The following is a 20,519-nucleotide window of genomic DNA, read 5'->3' as shown; positions in this document are numbered from 1 at the left end:
TTTTCTTTTTTGGTTTCCTCGTCATGTCATGCTAAATGTCAGGATCCTATCCACTCATAATTCTATGTATAAATGTAATTTAAATGGGTCATATTATTACACAAAATCCTCCCCTTAGCACTGAAGTCAAGTTTGTTCACGTAGGTTTGGTATTTGTGGGTTAATATTGTCCTCTTTCATTTTCTTCCTTTCCAATTTTCTCAGATGATTTTAGTAAAAAAAAAATGGACATGAAATTTTACAATAATCTTCTACACACTATATAGAATAATCATCATTTCATTCTCTTAGTTTAAGTGTAATTATTTAGTTTGATTCAAGAATAAGTATACATCAGACTTTCGAGTGCCTTTAACGATACAAACAAACAACCTCACAATCAATCTAGATATATACTTTGTTCAATGAATACCTAAAATTGTTTGCAAATGATTAAATGCACATGCATGCAATTATCACCTATAAATTTCTTGGGTTGTTTTTGTTTTATTCATTTGAAATGGACGGTTCGATCTCTTGATCTCGACGTAGATGTTTGTTTAAAGCCCGAGAATGTTGATCGAAAATAAATTTATATTATAGGAGGGAAGAGCCATAAGAATCTCTTTTGGGGTGTCCCTCTGGTTAGGGTCTGCAAACCTCTCTTTTTGTGTGAATCTGAAGAAAGAAGAAAAAATGAAAGAAAAGAAATAAAGATCGAGGAGGGTGGTTTGGAGGGGGCTAGATACAGAGAATAGAATGAAGCTTTTAAGAGGTCGACTTGTCGTTTCATCTTTTCATGTTTTAACCACATGCACTTTGCTTCCTCTGCTTTATCTTCTTTCCTCTAAGGATGGTCTATACTCATAATAATATGAGACCATGTAAAGCCAACCTTCCTTCCACAACACAAAGTACTTAACTTTGCACATGGCTGCTTCAAAAACTTTGCAATTATCGTTTTTGGCTTTTATATAAACTTTCGTAGATTATATTGTCGTATATGCAGTGTATTACGTATCGCCGTCAGTCTTCTCCTATGTTTTGTTCCCCCCTCCCCCAACTAACGTGGAATCTCACCATTCACCCCTTGCCCGGTATTTAGTTATGAAACTATTTGTAACAGTTTAAAGCCACCACTAACACATATGGTCCATTTTGGTCTTCGGCCTCACGATTTGCGTCATTGCTAGCACATCACTCGATGTTTAGCTCTGATACTATTCGTAACAACTCAAGGCTACTGTTAACCGATATTGTTTGCTTTGACCCTCAATCTCATGGTTTTAAAACGCGGCTCCCAGGGAGAGATTTCTCCACCTTTTTAACAAATGTTTCATTTCCCTCTCCAACCGATGTGGGGATCTCACAATCCACCCCCTGTGGGGAGTACAACGTCTTAGTTAGCGCAGTACACGTTTGCTTGAGAGAGGTTTTCACACCTATGTAAGAAATGTGATCATACCGTTCATATAGAACTAAATAAACTTTAGATTATTGAAACTTTAAATTATTGGAACTGAATTGAAATTTGTGGTTGATAAAGCATCTTTGTTGGATTTTGTTAAAATGAGTTTATGGGGGAAGAAAATTCGAAGCTACGAATGAAATGAAAACGGTAACGTAATGGATTAGATTTAGAAGGAAGCTAAACGGAGTTACACCACATATACCCTAGGATGATGTAAGATTTAGATGGTGAGAATAGGAGTAAATAAAAAAATGAAGATAAAGTGCATATAAGAATTTTTCTTTATATTATACATAGAATGCGAGGGGTTGTCTAAAGTAAACAAGAGAGGGGAAAAGGTAAAGGAAAAGGAAAAGAGGAAAAGAGGAAAAGAGGAAGAGGAAGAGGAAAAGGAAAAGGGGCTTAAAACTTAAGCAAAATGGGCAGCTTGTTTTGGAGAGGAAGTTCCTAGGGGCGTTGTGTTTGTAATGTGTTGGCCACTCGGTACACAATCCATATTGCTTAATAAGGAATGTGTTGAATTTGAATATGCCTTCAAATGTGTACCAAACCCCATAAGCTCTCCCCCCCCCCAACTCAAATAGGAAATATACCTCCAACAAACCATGCCTCCAAAACCATCAACCCCAATACCATATTTATAGCCTTAAAATAATCATATTTTCCCCTAGCTCACATTCCAACGCTCTTACCTCCTTACCATATGTATAATCCTAACAATTATGACATCCACAAAAAAAAAAAAAAAAAAAAATTTATGCTTTTCGATGTGGTCGTTCGTATAAGCTTGCAGTATTAATATCTTTGAACTACGATGCTCAATTAAGTAACAGACTTGACTGATGTTTCTTTTCTTTAATATAACAAATTTAAGATGGAAAGATTTGAAGTTTTAACTTTCAAAGAAAGAAAGAGTTTATGTCGATTTTTATCACTCAATTATACTCATATTCACACTGTGTAATAGCATAAGCCCATCGCTAGCCGATATTGTCTGTTTTGGCCTGTTATGTATTGTCGTCAGCCTCAAGGTTTTAAAACGTGTCTACTATGGAGAGGGTCTAGCAAATATTAGCAAATGTTGTCTTTTTTGGATTTTTCCTTCCACACATTTTTTTCTCTAATCGATGTGGGATCTCACAATCCACTCCCTTCGAGTCAGCATCTTTGCTGGTACTTGTTCTTCTCTCCACGTCCAGGTGGGATCTCACACTTTGACTTGTACAATTTTTAAAATAACTGCTTGCAGTAACTATTTTTTCTCTATTCAATAACATCGTTTGATCCCACAGATTAAAGGGTTAATAAATTAAAAAATGTGTATATTTTTTAATTTTAATTTGGAAGGGAGAAATCAAATATTTAATTTCTTAATTTTCAAAATAATAGAGAGGAAAAATGAATTAGTCCTTCTCGGCGAATATCCACGCGGCAAGAATTATACAGTAAGTTGACTGTGACCATGGAATGTCGGCCACGTGGATTGAACTGTTAATTTGAGCCAGTGGGACGGGGAGGAGGGGGGAGGGAGGAGGGAGGAGGTGCTGTTACGGTGACGGCTTAAGACGGCGGATTAGGGGTGGTGGGCCCCACAAAATGTGGACCCCATCAGTTAAGTTATGGTGGCTTATGGGTTCTCTTCGCTATCTCCTCCACTACCCCCCACCCCTCTCCTCTGCCACTATAAATCTACCCTTCACCTCCCTCTCTCTCCCCACTATAACTCTCTCTGTTCTTCTTCCTCTGTTTTTTCCCTCTCCCCCAAATTCCCCCTTTCCTAATTTCCTCCGACTTGGGTCTCTCAAGCTTTCAATCTTTCCGCAAAAGATTTCGGTTTTTTGTGTTCTTGAAGCTCCCAATTTGGAAAAACCAGAAATATTTTAATTCAAACAACAAAAAACAGAGTCGTTGTTCTTGTAATTCCGATGACGAACCAGAATGTGGTAGTTTCCGATTCCAAATCCGGCATCAACATGTCCATCACCGTCGCCGTCTCCAACTCCTCCATTTTCGCCACCACTGCTCAGAAACCGCCACCAGCTCCCGGCGGCTACATCTCCATTTCCCGTAAAAAAATCCTCAAGGACCTTGATGTTAATGGCGGTTGGATTGAATCAATGAGAGCTTCTTCTCCAACCCATGTTAAATCTCTTCCCCCCACCACCACCGCCGCCGAAGACGGTGCCGACGACCACCATAACTCTTGGATTGTGAGAGCCCTTCCTATATCCTGTTGTTTTTTTTACTATGAGTAATTTCTCGAAACAGAATTTTAATTTTTTGGGTGTTAATGGAACAGCTTCATCATCCTTCGGCCCTGGATATGTTCGATCCAATTATTCAATCTTCGAAAGGGAAACAAATTGTGATGTTTTTGGATTACGATGGAACTCTTTCTCCGATTGTTGCGGACCCCGACAAGGCTTTCATGTCGGAAGCTGTAAGCACTCTGTCGAATTCATCATTAATCTCTATTTTCCCTTTTTATTGGGTTTCTCTCTGTTCTTACTCACCGATTTCGCTTTTGGGCAATTTGGATTCAGATGAGGAAGACAGTGAAAAAGCTTGCCAGATGCTTTCCGACCGCCATCGTCAGTGGCAGATGCAGAGACAAGGTACCTTTCCGCTACATTCAATTTACTCCAACTCATCCTTCTTTTTCCCATCCAAAAAACTCACCTTTTTGGTCTCATCTCCGCCGCCCGCGACGGAATTGTAGGTGTACGGATTCATTAGACTGGGGGAGCTTTACTACGCCGGCAGCCATGGCATGGACATTAAAGGCCCAACTAAAACCTCCAAACTCAAGAAAGCTGTAAGCCACCCCAAACTCAAAAAAGATCAAAATTTTTTCAACTTTTAAATTTCGTAATGATTAAACTGAATAATTTAATTAATATTGATGAATCCGAGGTGGTTCTTTTTCAGGTTAACCAAGGCCTTCTGTTCCAACCTGCGAGCGAGTTTCTCCCGATGATTGACGACGTGGGTTTCCTTAATTCTTCCGAAATAAGTTTTGGTTGAAGAAGACAAGGATTTAAGGAACAGAATTTTAATGAAAATTATGAATTTGTTTTTGTTAGGTTTATGAACAGCTGGTAGAGAAAATGAAATCAACTCCAGGGGCCAAAGTGGAGAACAACAAGTTCTGTATCTCAGTGCATTTTCGCTGTGTTGATGAAAAGGTAAAGAGAACAGAAAGATGTCCATATTATTATTACATCACAATAATTAGTGTCATTATTATAATTATAATAATTATTATTTTTTCTTATTATTCTCGAATTTTTTTTGAAATTTATAGGAATGGAATAATTTGGCCCATGAAGTTAAATCAGTGGTTAAAGAATACCCAAAGCTCCGACTAACACAAGGAAGAAAGGTCCTTATTCTCTCTCCTCTCTTCCCATCTACAAAGCTTTCAAATATAATATGACACACAACAAACTTATACTCCTCCTTCTTATTTACAGGTTCTAGAAATCCGTCCTACCATCAAGTGGGACAAAGGGAAGGCCCTCGAGTTTTTGTTAGAGTCGCTAGGTTTGTTTTTCTCTCTAGAAATTATTCAATACGGCTGCTATATTCAATCTCGTGGTTGATGAAATGTAAAATTTTGAATTCAGGGTATGCAAATTGTTCTGACGTGTTTCCTATTTATATTGGAGATGACCGTACGGACGAAGATGCATTTAAGGTACTGTGGCTATTACGCGTGTTTGTGTTAAGGATGTAAAGTTGGGTTTTATTAATCTCTTTCATTATATATATAGGTTCTAAGGGAAAGAGAGCAAGGATTTGGAATTCTCGTGTCGAAAATTCCTAAAGACACCCACGCTTCGTATTCTTTGCAAGAACCTTCCGAGGCAAGTTTCACGAGATAACAAGATGAATCCTTTATTGTTATTGGTATCATTTTTGTGATGGGTTTTGTTTGAAATGTTGATTGCAGGTTATGCACTTTTTGCAACGTTTGGTGCAATGGAAGCGACCATCTTTATTAAGAAGACATTGCAGGGTTTGAGAAGTAGAGAGAGAAAGAGTGGGAATTCAGTACATGCTGTAATTTCCTTTTTCTCTAGGGGTTAGTAGTTAAAAAGAAAAAAGTAGAAGGGTCAATGGGAAAAACAAAAATTGTAACTTTTTCCTTCACCTCGGTTCCCTTCTACTCACACATATCTGTAAACTACCTGTGTTTTAAGACCACAAATAGTATTGTAACTTAGCCACCTTTTTCTCTCAACTTTGTCGTCGTCCTATCGTTCTTACTTCCCTTATATAATCATACAAAAAAGCGATAATATGAAGGTGAAGAATTTGAATTTCTGATGCTTTGACAATTTTTTTTTGAGTTATAGATAGTGGGAGAGCTCGAATGTGTTTGAATATTCATAGTAAATAATTTGATTAAATGTTTTAACTTCGTTTAAGGTGTTCTATCGTTTTTTCTTACAAACTTTTTATAGTTTTTGATATAGGAGCCAAATGCCATGAGATCTTTAATAATATCCTTATTTGGTTAAACCACTTTTAACATTAACCGTTCCAAACCCGTTCAAACAAACAAACTTGTATAACAAACATATATAGGCTAGATAAACTCGACATCTTAATCTTGAACTACACAAATTTAATCGAGGGTCGAGACGGAAGTATCAACCCAATACTTAGAGAAGAATATAATATCAGCTTTTTGTTGATGTAGTTCTCTCCGTTTATTTAATGGCGAGAATGTTGTGCGAGTTAACCGAGAGTTCATTTATAGAAGATGGACGTGGTGTGATTGTAAGTGATAGGCTTCAATACTTACTTTTCCATTCTCAGGCTGCCCTGGAGAAAAGAAGAAGCACTTTTGCAGAGACCATTATATGGTTCTTCCCCTTTTTGTGTACCAAACCAAAATACACTCTTTACTTTTTTTGGTACAATTCTCGTGTGGTTTCTTTTAGAATGTTGATATCACGAGGAACTACTAGAGTTTTGCGTAGGCTATGGGATCACCACCTTTAGTTATGTTCATTGCAACTATGGTTTTAATAATTGTTTAGATTAGAGTTTGTAAATTAAAAAGTTGATGGGTAAGAATAAACTTTAATAATGGTCAACCTCATTAAGGGGTGGCCTAATTATGGAGGCATAACCAGGGACCATAACCAGTAGAATCAATATGAAATTCCATGATTTATGGAGAAATTCTTGAGTGATGCAACCTTGGTTCTAGTGATTGGTAATACACCCTTCACAAGTGGTTCATTTTCGAGAATCTTGTACCAAAGCATTGTTCTTAATTAATTGCTTTTTTGTTTTGGTTTTGGTGGGTGATATTATATTGCCAAAACTTCTCCATTCAAATACTACATTTCGTTACCTACGAACAAACACATGATAATATACTTAATTAGCATCATCTTAGATAGAAATCTAAAAGATTACATTTTTATTTGAGTTTGTATTGACCAAATAAATTCATATTTCATATAATATTGAACACAACAAATCCTAAATAATAAGAACGAGTATTCCTTTTCGTTTATACACGACGACTTGCATATGTCATGTTTCACTAGCTATCATTTCGATCTACTCTACAAGTATTTGTAACCCTAAGGGGTTAAAAGATAAAAAGAGAGCGACACCCATAAAAAGATGCTATGAAGTATAGGAAATAACTTATAGGCTATGTACCAAATAATTGGGGCCATCATCCTCTCAACTGAAAAACTTGTACTCAAACACTACAGTGAAAAGCGACATAATTACTCTCAAACATTGACCTAGTTTGCATTAGAATAATTGACGAAAAAAGTGATCGAACTTCAAGAAAAGCTATGTTAAGTTTCATGGTGGGCACTAGCACACGGTATTGAAGATTTTTTTTATTATCTAAATGTCATTATCATATGGGAAGAAATGTTAAACATAATTGTAAAAGATTCGAACTTGTGTCATGTTAATCGGAATGATATATATTTTTAATGAATTAAGAAACGTTTTAATCGACGAAAATCGACACGTAAGATCGTTGATGAAGGAGATACAGAGAGTTTGTACTATTGTTTGTTGCATAGGTAAAATACAGAGAATAAGAGGGAGATGCATGGGTTTTGGTAAGAGGAATAATGGAGGGTGAAGGGCGTCGTGAGTGGTCAAAGGGCATTGATTATTAGTGAATGGGTTAGAGAGAGAGAGAGAGAGAGGGAGGGAGGCAGCAGTTGAAAGGCAGTGGTGCTTTTCAATTTCACGCACTCCAATGGACCAATTATTGGTGCCAACAAAGGGATGGCTAAGCCTTTAGCTGAGCTTTAATTCATAAAAAACCATTCTTTTCCACATCAATGCAACCCCCACATATCATACTCCTCTTTCCTTCCCTCTCTCTCAAACCCATACCCATTGCTTTGCAACTCAAAGAGAGACCCCTTTTTCTTTCTCTGTCCCCTCCCATCTCATACACACTCACACGTCCTATCATTATTGTTCCATTCAAAGTTGCATTTCTTGTAAGAATGTAAAAATCAGACAATATATCCGTTGGTTGAAACCCTAATTTAGGTATCATCAACCAATGAGATTTGAATACATGTTCACCCAAACAAGAGATTAGTTAATATTTTGATAGTAGTAAGACAGATATATTGTATGCATAAAGAAATTAATTAATTAATTTTTTTTTAATTCCAGAGTAATTGGATGGATATGGAGCAGCAGCGTCCTGTTTTGTGGACAGCTGTGGAGGAGGAACCCCTGGGGCTAATTAATTAACACTTTTGTGGACAGTGTTTATTTCTTAATTAAAGGCTTTTAAATTTAATATTACCATTTGCTTTTATTTTATTTAAAATTATTTGTACGTATGGAATAAACTAATTCAACAGGATCTGCAAATCTACTCCAAGTACATCCAATATTAATATAATAATTCTTTTCTTTAATTAACTATGCCTTCGAACTAGTTTGGCAGTTGGTTTAAATATAAGTTTTTATTTCTGTAATATCACCTTTTTTTAAAAAAATATAATATGAATTTAAGTCCATTAATTATTACCTTAACTCTGCTTGATGCCTTACTAAGTTGAATAAGCATGAATTTTAAAATTCAAATTCTAGATTCCAAATTGAGGTTCCGACATGTGTCTATTGTCACAAATTATTCAACATAAAATTGTTCCAAACAAAACACGTTTAACTATGAAGTTCCTATGATTTTTCTTATGATTTTGTCTCTTATTGTCAGGATTATTCTCATTCGAATATGGTCTCAAATTCACAAACACTTTAAATTTGTCCATTTAACCAATAAAAATGAAAAGAGGAGTAAAATGAGATGGTAAACCAAGAAAAGGTTATGAAGTTAAACCAAATCTAAGGCTAAAAAAAGATATAAATTATGGTATGGTTGGGGGAAAGCATATGCATTGCTACCTTTGTTTGAAACTAAGGATGTGCAGACACCCTTTTGCGCAGACAAATAGAAACAGAAGATGGGGGAATAACATAGTAATCAATCAATACTTGTTGTAAAGCTTTTGTTTTGGAGATACCCAAATTCAAGTTCTTGAAAAATCCGAAATCAGTAGGCCATCCATCCATCCAGCCAGCTTTCAAGAACAACAACAATAATAAATTAAAAAGAAAAAGAAGAAGAAATTATTTAAATGTTTTTATAAGACAACTTTTGACTAGATATTTCTTTTATTCTCCCAACAAAAGCTGTTGTTTCATTTGTTGTAGAAACAACAAACATGTTCACAACACCATGGGAGGAGAAAAGAGATACTAAAACACCTCATCTAATATGATCCCCACATGCAATGCAATGCAACAATGCTACTTTTAATGTATTATTTTTTTATGAATGTACCAATAATTTAAGGTGACGTTTCAACATCAACGTTAACGGGTCATTTGATTTAAGAAAATATCGATAAAAACGTTCCATTTGATACGCGGAATATGAAGATTAAGATTAAGGGTGGAAGGGAATGGAATGCAGTTGATTATGGTTAATATTATGGGGTTTGTTTGTGAGTTGGTAAGGAGAGTGAGGGGAAAATAATGAGGTTTTGAATATTTTGGATGGTTTGGTGAAAGGGAAAGGCACCACGGAAGAAGGGAATCTATGGTTGAATGAGGAGTTGGAATCCACTTAAAAGGAGGGAGTTTTTTTTTTTTTTTTTTGTCTTCTTTTAATTAAAGTATTAAGTTATACACAAATAATAATAATAATAATAATAATAATAATAATAATAATAATAATAATAATAATAATGGGAAGGGGAAGGGGAGGGAAAAAGAAGACATGGACATTGAAATGGAGACACAAACATGGATCCAAAGCATATTTAAAAAAACATCGTCCTCGTGGAAAGATGGAGTCCACTTGATTCAAACCCATCATTGATCCACAAATTTAACCCTAAAATCACTCTCTAAATTGGTCAATTATTGGAGTTTGTGAACATGGGAGAGAGAATTGTGATGCTTTTTTTGTTCTTTCTCTCTCTCTCTTTATCTCTATGGTCAATGGCTAACCCAACTCTCATTTCTCATCACCCAATTCTTTGGCGCACTCTATTTGGGCCACCAAGCAAAGAATTATAAACCTATGTCTTAGATGTGAATATCGTACACATTCAAGGCCCCCACTTCAATTTCTAATTCTATTAACATCTTTCCTTTCAAAACAAAATCAATCACATCCTTATCTCACACCCAACTTGAATAGGATAAGCTTACAAGTATGAAATTGTTTGAAGCCCTTATGCCTCTATTTTCGTGTTATTGTTAATGTATGATTTTAGAATGAACTTTGTGATACATCGTTTCTGTTTTTGTTATGGTAATATCATACGGATATCATAATATACCATGTATGATAAGTATGAATGAAATACCATGAATATGTGTATACGTCTTGTAAGAAATTTACGTTATGGTAAGTAGGAAAATTTTATGCACATCAACTAATTGAATCTTGATTTTTAATATGAGACCTCATGTGTGTTGTATGTTATATGATCATAGATTACTTTTCTAGCATGTTATGGACGAATGTTAACAAGCCCATCTAGTGGGTTCTTATGCGCTTGAATGAACCATGTATAAAGAAAAAGTATACGTCCGACTTTACTTAAAAAAAATAAAGTAGAACCCAAAAAACAATAATGAAAATTAGGCCCCACGAGTCCTAAAACATATTGTATGTGATTACATTTTTCGACTTTCATAGTGGACTTTTCCTTAAAGTTTTTAAAACGCGTGAGAGGTTTTCACATTCTTATAAAGAATATTTCGTTCTTCTCTTTAATCAATGTGGGATCTCATAAACGACGACGTTGATTGAGAAAGACATGGAATAAAGCCATTGATATTTTATTCCACGTTATAGTTATGTTTTCATTATTAAACCTTTAATTCAATCATAATTTATCAAAACTTTATGAGTATTAAATACATGGCATCATTAAGATAAAGATATTTTTAAATAGTTTTTCATACAAATCAATCACCACATGAATAGTAACATTCCCATTCTCAATAGAAAAAAAAAACAAAGAAAGTAGATGGTTACCTTCCAAGTGTTACTTCAAAACTAGCCTTTATCCACTAATTTTGATGACGTGTTAAGCAATCGACCTGATATATTTGTTTACATTTGCATGCGCTGTAACAAAATATTAGTAAGTAATAGACCATAACTTAAAATGTTTGAACTTGACCAATGAACAATGTGTTTGGTGCATTGGATGAGCATGCTTAAGATCTAGAAACTAAAGCAAATGGATAAACAAAGGCTTGTCAAAATTGGTAGTTCCTATCTCTTGTAGTCTAAAATTAGATAGGAATACATAGAGTGAGCTGTATGAAGTTTGTCAATTAGGGTATAGCTAGAAGCAGAGGATGAAGTGTAAATATACTCGTTTAGGACCTAACAAATAGTGTTTTGGATAAGTTTTGTGGATAATTTCAACAGATCAGTCACCTTTATTCATTCACTTGAGTGTAAGATGTGATCATTTTAAAGGCAAGCTTAAAATAGCCAAGAATCCAAAACAAAGTCGGTTGAAGATAATTAGGGTGTGGATTATGGATGATCATTTATGAACATTTACGTGATCTTTGCTCATTTAAGGGAAAGCTACAACACACTATCCATTATCCTTATCCATCGCCGTTATCATCATCCGTTACAACCACCATGATTAACACCATAATCAACTGTTCATCGGGATCGGAGTTAAAAGGGAGAGGGCGAGGGCGAGGAAGGGAAGTGGATATTTGTGACACGTTTGGTTGGTCCCCGCAGTAGAGGGTGGAGCCACGCCATGAAAGGGTGTGAAAGTTTTTGTCTTTTAGGATGAAAAACATGGAGCCATTGTGGATGAGTGATCGAGAGGTGGGTGCGTGATGGGTCCGATGAGGACAAAGCCCCACCACAAATCACATGGACTCCCACGTGACCCAGATGCCATTGCTATGGGGAGCCAATCGTGACGGTGCCTATGTGCTTGTTGCTCATTGGTTGCTAAAGCTTGGGTCACAATCAGTGAGGGCATATTATTATTATTATTACAAAACTTGGGTTCTTTCTTCTTCCTCCTCCTCCTCCTGTTTCTTAATCACCCTTTTTCTTTTTAATTCATTTCTCTTTTCTCCTTGCAAGAATGTTCGTACCAATTATGCAGTTTTTTTTTCTCCTTCCAACAAAAGTCACATTCAATGGTACAAAATTATTAGTCGATTTTAATACAAAAATTCTCCTCTTTTTCTTTTGTTGGTGTTAGATTTTGATATGATGTAATGTTCCATTCATTTCTTTTTCTATGTATTAATACGATATGTTTGATATGACGTTTAACGAGATAAGAAGTGTTTGTTGTTCATAAAAAAGCATCTCTCTAATATATATACACATATATAGTTCGTGTTTTTATTACATTTTATATACATAAAGGAATAGGGTGCATAGAATTTAGATACATAATATTGAGCATTTCTTTCATAGTCAAATCTGCTCAATTTGACAAAATAATAGTAAAACGAAAACTCTAGAACTATGTTCGGATAAGGAAAAATTTAATTTATGTAAAATGACTGAAAACTCGTCCTATCACCAAGTGAAATTTATTCGTGATAGAAGACCATCTCGAATAACAATAATAAAAAAATAATATATTAGTTTGTCATTTGTTACCAATTGACTGATATCATAAAAAACTATATCAATCGTAAGATATTATCGATCCAAAGATCATTCAACCATGAAAAAAAAAAACTATGTCAAATTTATCCTAACATTTAACATTTAAAAAAGAAACATCTTTCTCTCTCTAAATACTAACATTTAACATTTCATAAATATTAATATTCATACATGTTAAAATAATAATAAAGTATGAAAATTATAGGCAGATTTAAAAATAATGATAATAATAATTTTACAATAAAAAATCATTAAAGAGAACAAAAAGGAAACAACATCTCTCTTGAAACTTCTATTATGAAATAATTTTTGAAAATGATTTGAAATTTGTCTTCTAGTTGTTTTTTCTTTTCTTTTTTCTTTATTTTTGCTAAATTATATCTATATGTATAATAACCGCCATTTTTAAAGTTTCAATAATACTTAATTTTGTTAAGCATTTTTGTCTTCGGGTTTATGTTTTTCTCTCTTCTAAAAACGCTTTAAATGAAATTAAAATCTCTTTTGCAACCTTAATATAATTGTGATACATCTACTCACTCCATTTAAAAAAAGTGGAGGAATAAATATTGATGGAATAAAAGAAATGAAGAGTCGAGAGTAGCCAATAGCACGTCTCAGTAAAGCAAAGCATTCTGAGTTTGTTTCTTCAAAATATGCTAAATTAGTACTTTCACAATATGAATCAAAGTACCATTTCATTTTTTTTCCTTCAAATTATGCCACTTTAGTACTTATGAAACTATTACGCACTTCTTATTCCTTTCGTTCATTCCATTTTTTTTCATTCTCTATTTTCCATCGCTTCCAATTATTCTTTTTTGGTATAAATAACTATTGAATCTTTATATATATATATATATGTATGTATAATTGGTGATCGTCATCAAATGCAACTTCTTCCAATGATTCAATTGCGTGAAATTCATACTTGTTTTATGAAGAAAGTTTCTTGCACTTTGGTTATTCTTTTTTAATTATAATAATGTTTATAGTATGGATCTAAGTCCATCAAATGGAAGCATATTTCTTCAAAAAAAAAAAAAAAACTAATCAAATCCAAATTAGTTCGGTTTGTTTGAAAAAAGACGTGATCTAACCTAACTCAACCGGACATGGTTTGATTTTGGTCCAAAACATGTCGAGTTGGGTCAGTTCACATTGGTGTTTGTAGGGACTCCTATACCATGGTTTCGACAATACTTAAATTAAATGAATGTGTAGAGCCGACAGTTTTCATTTTACACTCTAAGGGCCCATTTAGCTCATGGGTCTTTGTGGGCTTGTGGGCTTGTGGAAGGAGTTGATATGGGCCTATAAAGCCCATGTTTGCTGGGATAGATTTCTTTTTTATTGTTATTATTTTTAAGAAAACTCTTTCTTTTTAAAAGCTCACAGTTATTTTTATTAAAATTATTTCTCCCTCCACTTCCTTATTTTTCTATTATTATTCTTTTGGCCTTCTTTTTTCTTTTAATATTTATATTGTGTTTTTGTTTTTGTTGTTATTTTTATTATTATTTATGTTTTATATTCTTTTTCTTTTTTCAATTATTTGTATTTTATACGTGATTTTGTGGTTTTTTTTCGTTATTTATTTTTTACTTGTTGTTCTTGAAAACAATAAATTTTTATCTATTAATCATTTTCAAGTAGTTTATAAAAGGTCTAGAAAGCAGAGATGACAATAAATTAAAATAGAAATATTTTATATTGAGGGGAGGGAGATAAATTAATTCTATTGAGTTGGAAGTTTATATAATTTTATTAAATTCATTTATTTGAGATTAATTATTAAGATTTATTACTATATAAACCCACGACCCTAAAATTTAAATTTAAAGCATGGGGTATTTAACAAATTAAAATTAAATTGATTAAATATATTTAATAATTTTTTTGATAAAACTAAATTAACTATAACTAAAGTGTTAGAAATAAAAATATTATTTATTTGCCTAAAATTTTGATCTAATGGTTTAACAACATCCCATTTATAGATATCATAAACAAAATGCTCAACCAAATGACCCTGTACGAAGAAAAAGGAACTCCGATCTTTTTTTTTTTATTTTTTTATTTTTACGAAATCCACGAGATTAACTATTATGGAAATCTTGTCCTTGTAATTTATTAATGGTTTATAGTTACTTGAGCCCAACCAATTCAACCTGACTTTACTCCCGAGATTATGTAATAGCATATAATCATTCAAACATGTAACGCGAGGATTCGAATATAAATTTATCAAGTTATATTTAAAATTATCTTAAATAACATGAATGTTGGTAAGAAAGTGTAGAACATCGAAACACTAGTCTAACTCAACTTTATACCTATACATTCTTGGTAAGTTTAATTATTCTAATTTTGTGAAGGCAACGGTGAAGGAGCATCCTGAACGTGCTGTTCTCGCAGTCATGAGGCAAAGCCGACCGTTTGTTTGAAAATATTTTTGAGATCCTGATGCCCCCTGCAGAACGAGTCTCCCGCCCTCCCCCTTTTTCTGCTCCTTCTTCAACAACTTCTTCTCAAACCTCAAATTATACAGCTTTCAATTCATAACAAAACCCTCCTTTCCATTAAGCTTTTCGTTTTTTTCCCCCTTCCCATTAACTCTCAGTTTTTATTCTCTCCCTTTTTGAGAAAACAGAGAGGGACTCTGTTCCAAGGAGCTATGCAAATCACCTCCTGGGGTTACGCCCACTCTCTATATTGTTTATCTAACTTTTTCCACTACGAACAGATGTTTTTTTTTTTCAAATTTTCAAATGGTGGGTCTCAAATTAAAGCTCCATTGGAAATGGAAGACTCTGTAATTTTTTGATCTTCTTTCGGAAGAACTTGGAGGCGGTGTCGAAAATGGAAGACGACATGGACAAGAAATCAAGTTGTGGCCTTTTGAACGCTGTGTTTGGCCGCCGTGGATTTTGGATGAGACGAACTGCCTCAACTGCTTCATTGCCAACAATTGATCCAATTAACGACCTCGCTAAAGTCGTGAGCAGCTGCAGTTCGAGGCGCCGGCGAGGCGGCTCCGATCAGCCGTTGTTCATCCATGTTCCGGAGCCGGAGTCCAAACAGGCGAGCAAGGTGGGTCCGAACCAGCAGAGTCAACAGAGGACAATGCATTCGAATCAGCAGAGGGGAGTTCCAATGAGCAAACAGAATGCGGGTTGTAAAGTAGCGCCGCCGCCGCCGAACAAAGTGGCGGCGACGGGAAATGGGTATGTGGAACAAGGAAGAAAGGTGCCGAAGGAAGCCATTGGCATCTCCGGCGAGCTCGAGCTCATGATCAACGATCACCAAAAATCGAAGGGGATTAATGGGTCGCTTCTTCGAGCCTCCTCCAGCAATTTCATGCTCTTTGGAAATTTGGGTAATCTCATCACTACTCTGACTTGTTTCTTAATCAAAGTTCGATTTCTAGAAGAAAAAAAAAAAATAAAGATTGAAGTTGTTTGAAACGATGAGACATAAATTGGCGGTTCTTTCTGTAATTGTTTCACAGTTTGAGATTTATACAACAAGAACGGTAACTAGATTCTTTTTTAAGGATGAATGTGACTATTATCACAGGTAACTTGAGACAAGGAGGGGGTGGAGGCGGAAATGCACACAATGTGGTTGATTATTCGCCCAATATAGGTAGAGAAGAGACTCAAGTAACAAATGACAAATACCCAAATGGTGGGATGGGGAATATAGCCAAGCCTCAACTGAAACCAAGTGCCGAACAATCGAGTTCTCTTTGTCGAGCATTATCAACTCGAATGGATCCCGAGAAACTGAAGATCATGGGGAATGAAGATTACAAGAATGGAAGATTTGCAGAAGCCTTAACTTTGTATGAAGCTGCAATTGCGATCGACCCGAACAAAGCGTCGTACCGAAGCAATAAAAGTGCAGCTTTAACAGCTCTTGGCATGCTTCTTGATGCAGTTTTTGAGTGCAGAGAAGCCATTCGGATCGAACCGCATTACCACCGAGCTCATCATCGACTTGCGACATTGTATCTTAGGTATTGGTATCACCTTAAAACATCATTTAGCTGTAAGAACACCTTAAGTCTTGTACATTTTTTAAATTGAGAGTACTACAGATTAGGAGAGGTAGAGAAGGCAATGTATCATTACAGACAATCGGGGCCCGAGGCCGATCACGAGCACTTAGCAAAAGCCAAAGCTGTTCAAGCTCATTTGAACAAATGCACCGAAGCACGACGATTACGAGATTGGAACACCCTGATTAAGGAGACTGGCTTTGCAATAACATCCGGGGCTGATTCTGCACCACAGGTGCTTGGCTTAGTTATGAGTTGTTTACGATACCAAAGCCCCGTTTGATAATGATTTCGTTTCTAGTTTCTATTGTTCGTTTACTAATTGATTGTTGTGAATTATTGGCAAAAAGATATTTGCTTTGCAAGCCGAAGCCTTTTTGAAGCTTCACAAGCACCAAGATGCAGATGAAGCCATATCAAGAGGTCCAAGCTTTGAGGTGGATGCCTGTACTAAGTTCCTTGGTCCTGCTGGTAATGCCAATTTACTGCTGATTCGAGCTCAGGTCGACTTGGTTGCAGGCAGGTTCGTGTTTTAGACCTTCAACTGCAACTAGCTGGATTAAATTTCAGAACGAAATAATTTTATGACTAAAATTAATACGAAAGAAGATCGAAAGTTCAAAAGTTTCAATCTCATTTAAATTTCTAAAAGTAGAATCATGATACTCAAAATGGTGTATGTCTGCAGATTCGATGATGCACTGGAGGCAGCACAACGAGCTTCTCGGCTCGACACAAACAACCGAGAGACTAACGTAGTAATGAGGCGTGCTCGAGCAGTTGCGGCTGCTCGATGGAATGGCAATGAGCTATTCAAAACATCAAGGTTCTCAGAGGCCTGTCTTGCATATGGAGAGGGGCTTGAGCATGATCCATACAATTCTGTGCTGCTGTGCAATCGAGCTACATGTCGGTCCAAACTCGGACAGTTCGAAAAAGCAGTTGAAGATTGCACAACAGCCCTTAACGTTCGCCCATCGTACAGCAAGGCTAGACTGAGACGAGCAGATTGCAACGCCAAGGTACCTTATATAATCTTCCAGCATTTGTTTCATGATGAGTATAAGTTCCTCTAATGTGATATCATGCAGTTGGGAAAATGGGAAGCATCAATACAAGACTACGAGTTCTTACTCAGAGAAACTCCCAACAACGGGGAAGTCAGTGAAGCTCTCGCCAATGCCCGGATGCAGTTAAAGAAGCAGCAATCGTAAACTACAGGGGACCAAATTGATATATCGCCATAATCATGCATCAATGAGCGAAACCCATGTTGAAAAAGGCCACCATTGTGGCCAAGAACCACCAGGAGCTGAAATTTTTTAGTGTAAAATCCTGGTATTTTAAAGAGAAATGAAAGACCATAGTGTAATGTTGTATATGACCTGTAATTTCTCAGCAGAAGTTGGTGCCTAAGGATCTGGCTTTGACCAACTTATTTCTGTATAGAACTCTACTTACATTTTTGAATTTGAAACCACAGATATTTATTGATTTCCTTTTAAGATTAAGAGTGAAAGATAACATGAAAAACAGAGAAAAACAGAGCTAATTGTTGTCCCTTGAGAGCAAATGCATAGCCTTCATGTGGTGAATGGCACCGGAAGGATCGAGGCTTTTGGGGCAGTTGGCTGTGCAATTCTGTACAGTTCTACATCTATACAGCTTCGTCTCGTCTTCAGCTATTGCTTGCAGTCGTTCCTTCTTGAACTCATCTCGACTATCAGAGATCCATCGACAGGCATGGAGCAAGGCAGCAGGGCCAAGAAACTCCTCTGGATTCCACCAATATGGAGGGCATGAAGCACTGCAACAAGCGCACAGAATACACTCATACAACCCATCCAGCTTCCTCCTTTCCGCTGGTGATTGCCTGAACTCTCGCCCATCCTTCGGCAACCTTTTGGTCTTCAACCATGGCTCGATCGACCTATACATAAAGGGTAATGCTTGTATTAGATCACTTGTATTTGTGTTCCATATAGAACAAAAAATTGGATGACATTACTTGTATTGCTGATAGAAATTGGTGAGATCAACAGCAAGATCCTTGATGACAAACATATGGGGAAGGGGCGTTATAATGGTGGGTTTGGAAGTGTCAGTATCAATAGGTTTGAGGCAAGCCACAGTGTTGGCTCCATCGATGTTCATAGCACATGATCCGCATATACCTTCCCTACAAGACCTTCTGTAGCTCAAGCTTGAGTCTTCCTCTGCTTTTATCTTCTGTAACGCATCCAATACCTAAAATAAAGCTACCCAATAAATCAACCAACCAACCAACCTTGGTTATATGAAGATTAAATGATGCAATACCATTGAGCCACATTTAGAGAGATCAATGAAGAAAGACTGAAGGAAAGGCTTGTGGTTGGGGTGCTCAGGACTCCACCGATACACTCTGAACTCCTTTTGATTGGATTTAAATTTGGTATGGGCTTCCATGGCTTCTTGTGCATGTTGCTGAGCCGCAGGATGGCCGTCCAGTACTCCAAACTTCTGGTTTGCCGCCGGCTTAGGGACGGCCTTGCTGTAGGCATTGCGGAACCAGGTTCGTAACATACTCTCTCCTTTGTGAATTTGGTTGGAGAGGTTGGAGTTGAAGAGGGATGTGGTTATGCATTGACGGTGTGTTTTGGTTGAATTACACGTGGTAGCTTTGTGAATATGATGTGTCTGTCTGAAATTTGAACACAGTTGGAGCTATGAATGGAGTTGGGCCTGGTGTAATGCCGCATGGACTATAATACTACTGAAATGGATCTTCAAAGGAGGGCTCAATTCAATCTAAATACTTTTTCAAATTTGGTCAAATTTTATAGATCTTCCTTGCCATGATCATATTGAAGAAGGTAATGCCTCCTATTTTTTTTAATTATGTTGATCTTATTAGAGTTCATGTTGAGTAAATAATAAGTGAACTAGCTCAAATCATAATTTAAAACTAAAAAAATATAGAGTTATACATATAATTTTTAGAATTTAAAGTGTAATGTCAAATACTGGGCATGAATTACCTCTCTCAGTAATTTAATTTGTGGTTCAGGAATGAATTAAGGTGGAAGTAGGTGAGAATGTGACACCCATGTAAAGGAGGAGTATATGAATGAACTTAAGCGTAAAAGAATTTTTTCGAGTTGCATGTGAGTGAGGACAAAACATGCTAGAAGTATTTGTGTTGGTATGTATGATAATTTTCACACTTAAAAAGCAACAAATATTATTATATATATTTTCCACTTTCTTAATATAAAAAATGTGTATGCAGGTATTTAAAAAATAAAAAATGATAAATGAAAAAAGCATTTAAATTTTCCTTTATTTTCCGTACAACAGCTTTTACATGCTTTCAAGTTTTCTTTTTGTTTATTTTCTTTTTACATAAACGAATATGTACTTTTAGATTTCAATTTCTATCGAAATTAAATATTCTTTAAATAATATATAAAACGAACAATATCACTCGCAGTGAAGAAGAAAAAAAAATTGGTGAACCTAACACAAAAGAAACATCTACGTTCTTTAGAAGAAAGAAATCAGAGAATTGACAAAATATTTGTAAGTTCCTTTTTCAAATTTGGGGAGTCGAAAAAAGAGGGGAATAAAATCCAAAATTGGAATTGAATAATGGAGGTAGTATGTATATGACCAAAACATTGAATTGTTTCAATCAGAAACGCAATTAGGGAAACAGAATACCCAACAACATATGGCTCACCACTTTGTCTTATTTGATTGTTTTTTGGGCAAAGTATTTTGGCCTATTTCCTTTGCTTTTTTTTTTTTTTTTTTTTTTTTTT

The 20,519-nt window shown here is 35.6% G+C and overlaps 3 protein-coding genes across 3 annotated transcripts; 2 read left to right on the top strand and 1 right to left on the bottom strand.

The window, feature by feature from the left end:
• The first annotated feature begins 3,147 nt into the window (after positions 1 to 3,147).
• On the top strand, positions 3,148 to 5,693 carry LOC111448054 (probable trehalose-phosphate phosphatase J). Its single transcript, XM_023087507.1, has 11 exons — positions 3,148 to 3,660; positions 3,750 to 3,890; positions 3,994 to 4,065; positions 4,170 to 4,265; positions 4,379 to 4,435; positions 4,534 to 4,635; positions 4,755 to 4,832; positions 4,924 to 4,993; positions 5,077 to 5,147; positions 5,224 to 5,316; positions 5,403 to 5,693. The coding sequence occupies exons 1-11, from the start codon at positions 3,376 to 3,378 to the stop codon at positions 5,472 to 5,474; spliced, it is 1,137 nt and encodes a 378-aa protein (XP_022943275.1). The 5' UTR covers positions 3,148 to 3,375; the 3' UTR covers positions 5,475 to 5,693.
• Positions 5,694 to 15,162: 9,469 nt separating this feature from the next.
• On the top strand, positions 15,163 to 18,028 carry LOC111447252 (inactive TPR repeat-containing thioredoxin TTL3-like). Its single transcript, XM_023086295.1, has 6 exons — positions 15,163 to 16,032; positions 16,233 to 16,674; positions 16,756 to 16,951; positions 17,067 to 17,239; positions 17,405 to 17,738; positions 17,808 to 18,028. Exons 1-6 carry the CDS (start codon positions 15,516 to 15,518, stop codon positions 17,928 to 17,930), a joined length of 1,785 nt encoding a protein of 594 aa, XP_022942063.1. The 5' UTR covers positions 15,163 to 15,515; the 3' UTR covers positions 17,931 to 18,028.
• A 136-nt stretch (positions 18,029 to 18,164) lies between these two features.
• LOC111447254 (succinate dehydrogenase [ubiquinone] iron-sulfur subunit 3, mitochondrial) lies at positions 18,165 to 19,358 on the bottom strand. The gene is made up of 3 exons (XM_023086298.1): positions 19,036 to 19,358; positions 18,725 to 18,963; positions 18,165 to 18,646 (listed from the first exon to the last, which is right to left on the bottom strand). Exons 1-3 carry the CDS (start codon positions 19,279 to 19,281, stop codon positions 18,265 to 18,267), a joined length of 867 nt encoding a protein of 288 aa, XP_022942066.1. The 5' UTR covers positions 19,282 to 19,358; the 3' UTR covers positions 18,165 to 18,264.
• Positions 19,359 to 20,519: the final 1,161 nt, after the last annotated feature.

Source organism: Cucurbita moschata, unplaced genomic scaffold (assembly GCF_002738365.1).
Source record: "Cucurbita moschata cultivar Rifu unplaced genomic scaffold, Cmos_1.0 Cmo_Scf00009, whole genome shotgun sequence".
NCBI classification, from domain to species: Eukaryota; Viridiplantae; Streptophyta; class Magnoliopsida; order Cucurbitales; family Cucurbitaceae; genus Cucurbita; species Cucurbita moschata.
This window is presented reverse-complemented; position numbering and strand designations above follow the sequence as displayed.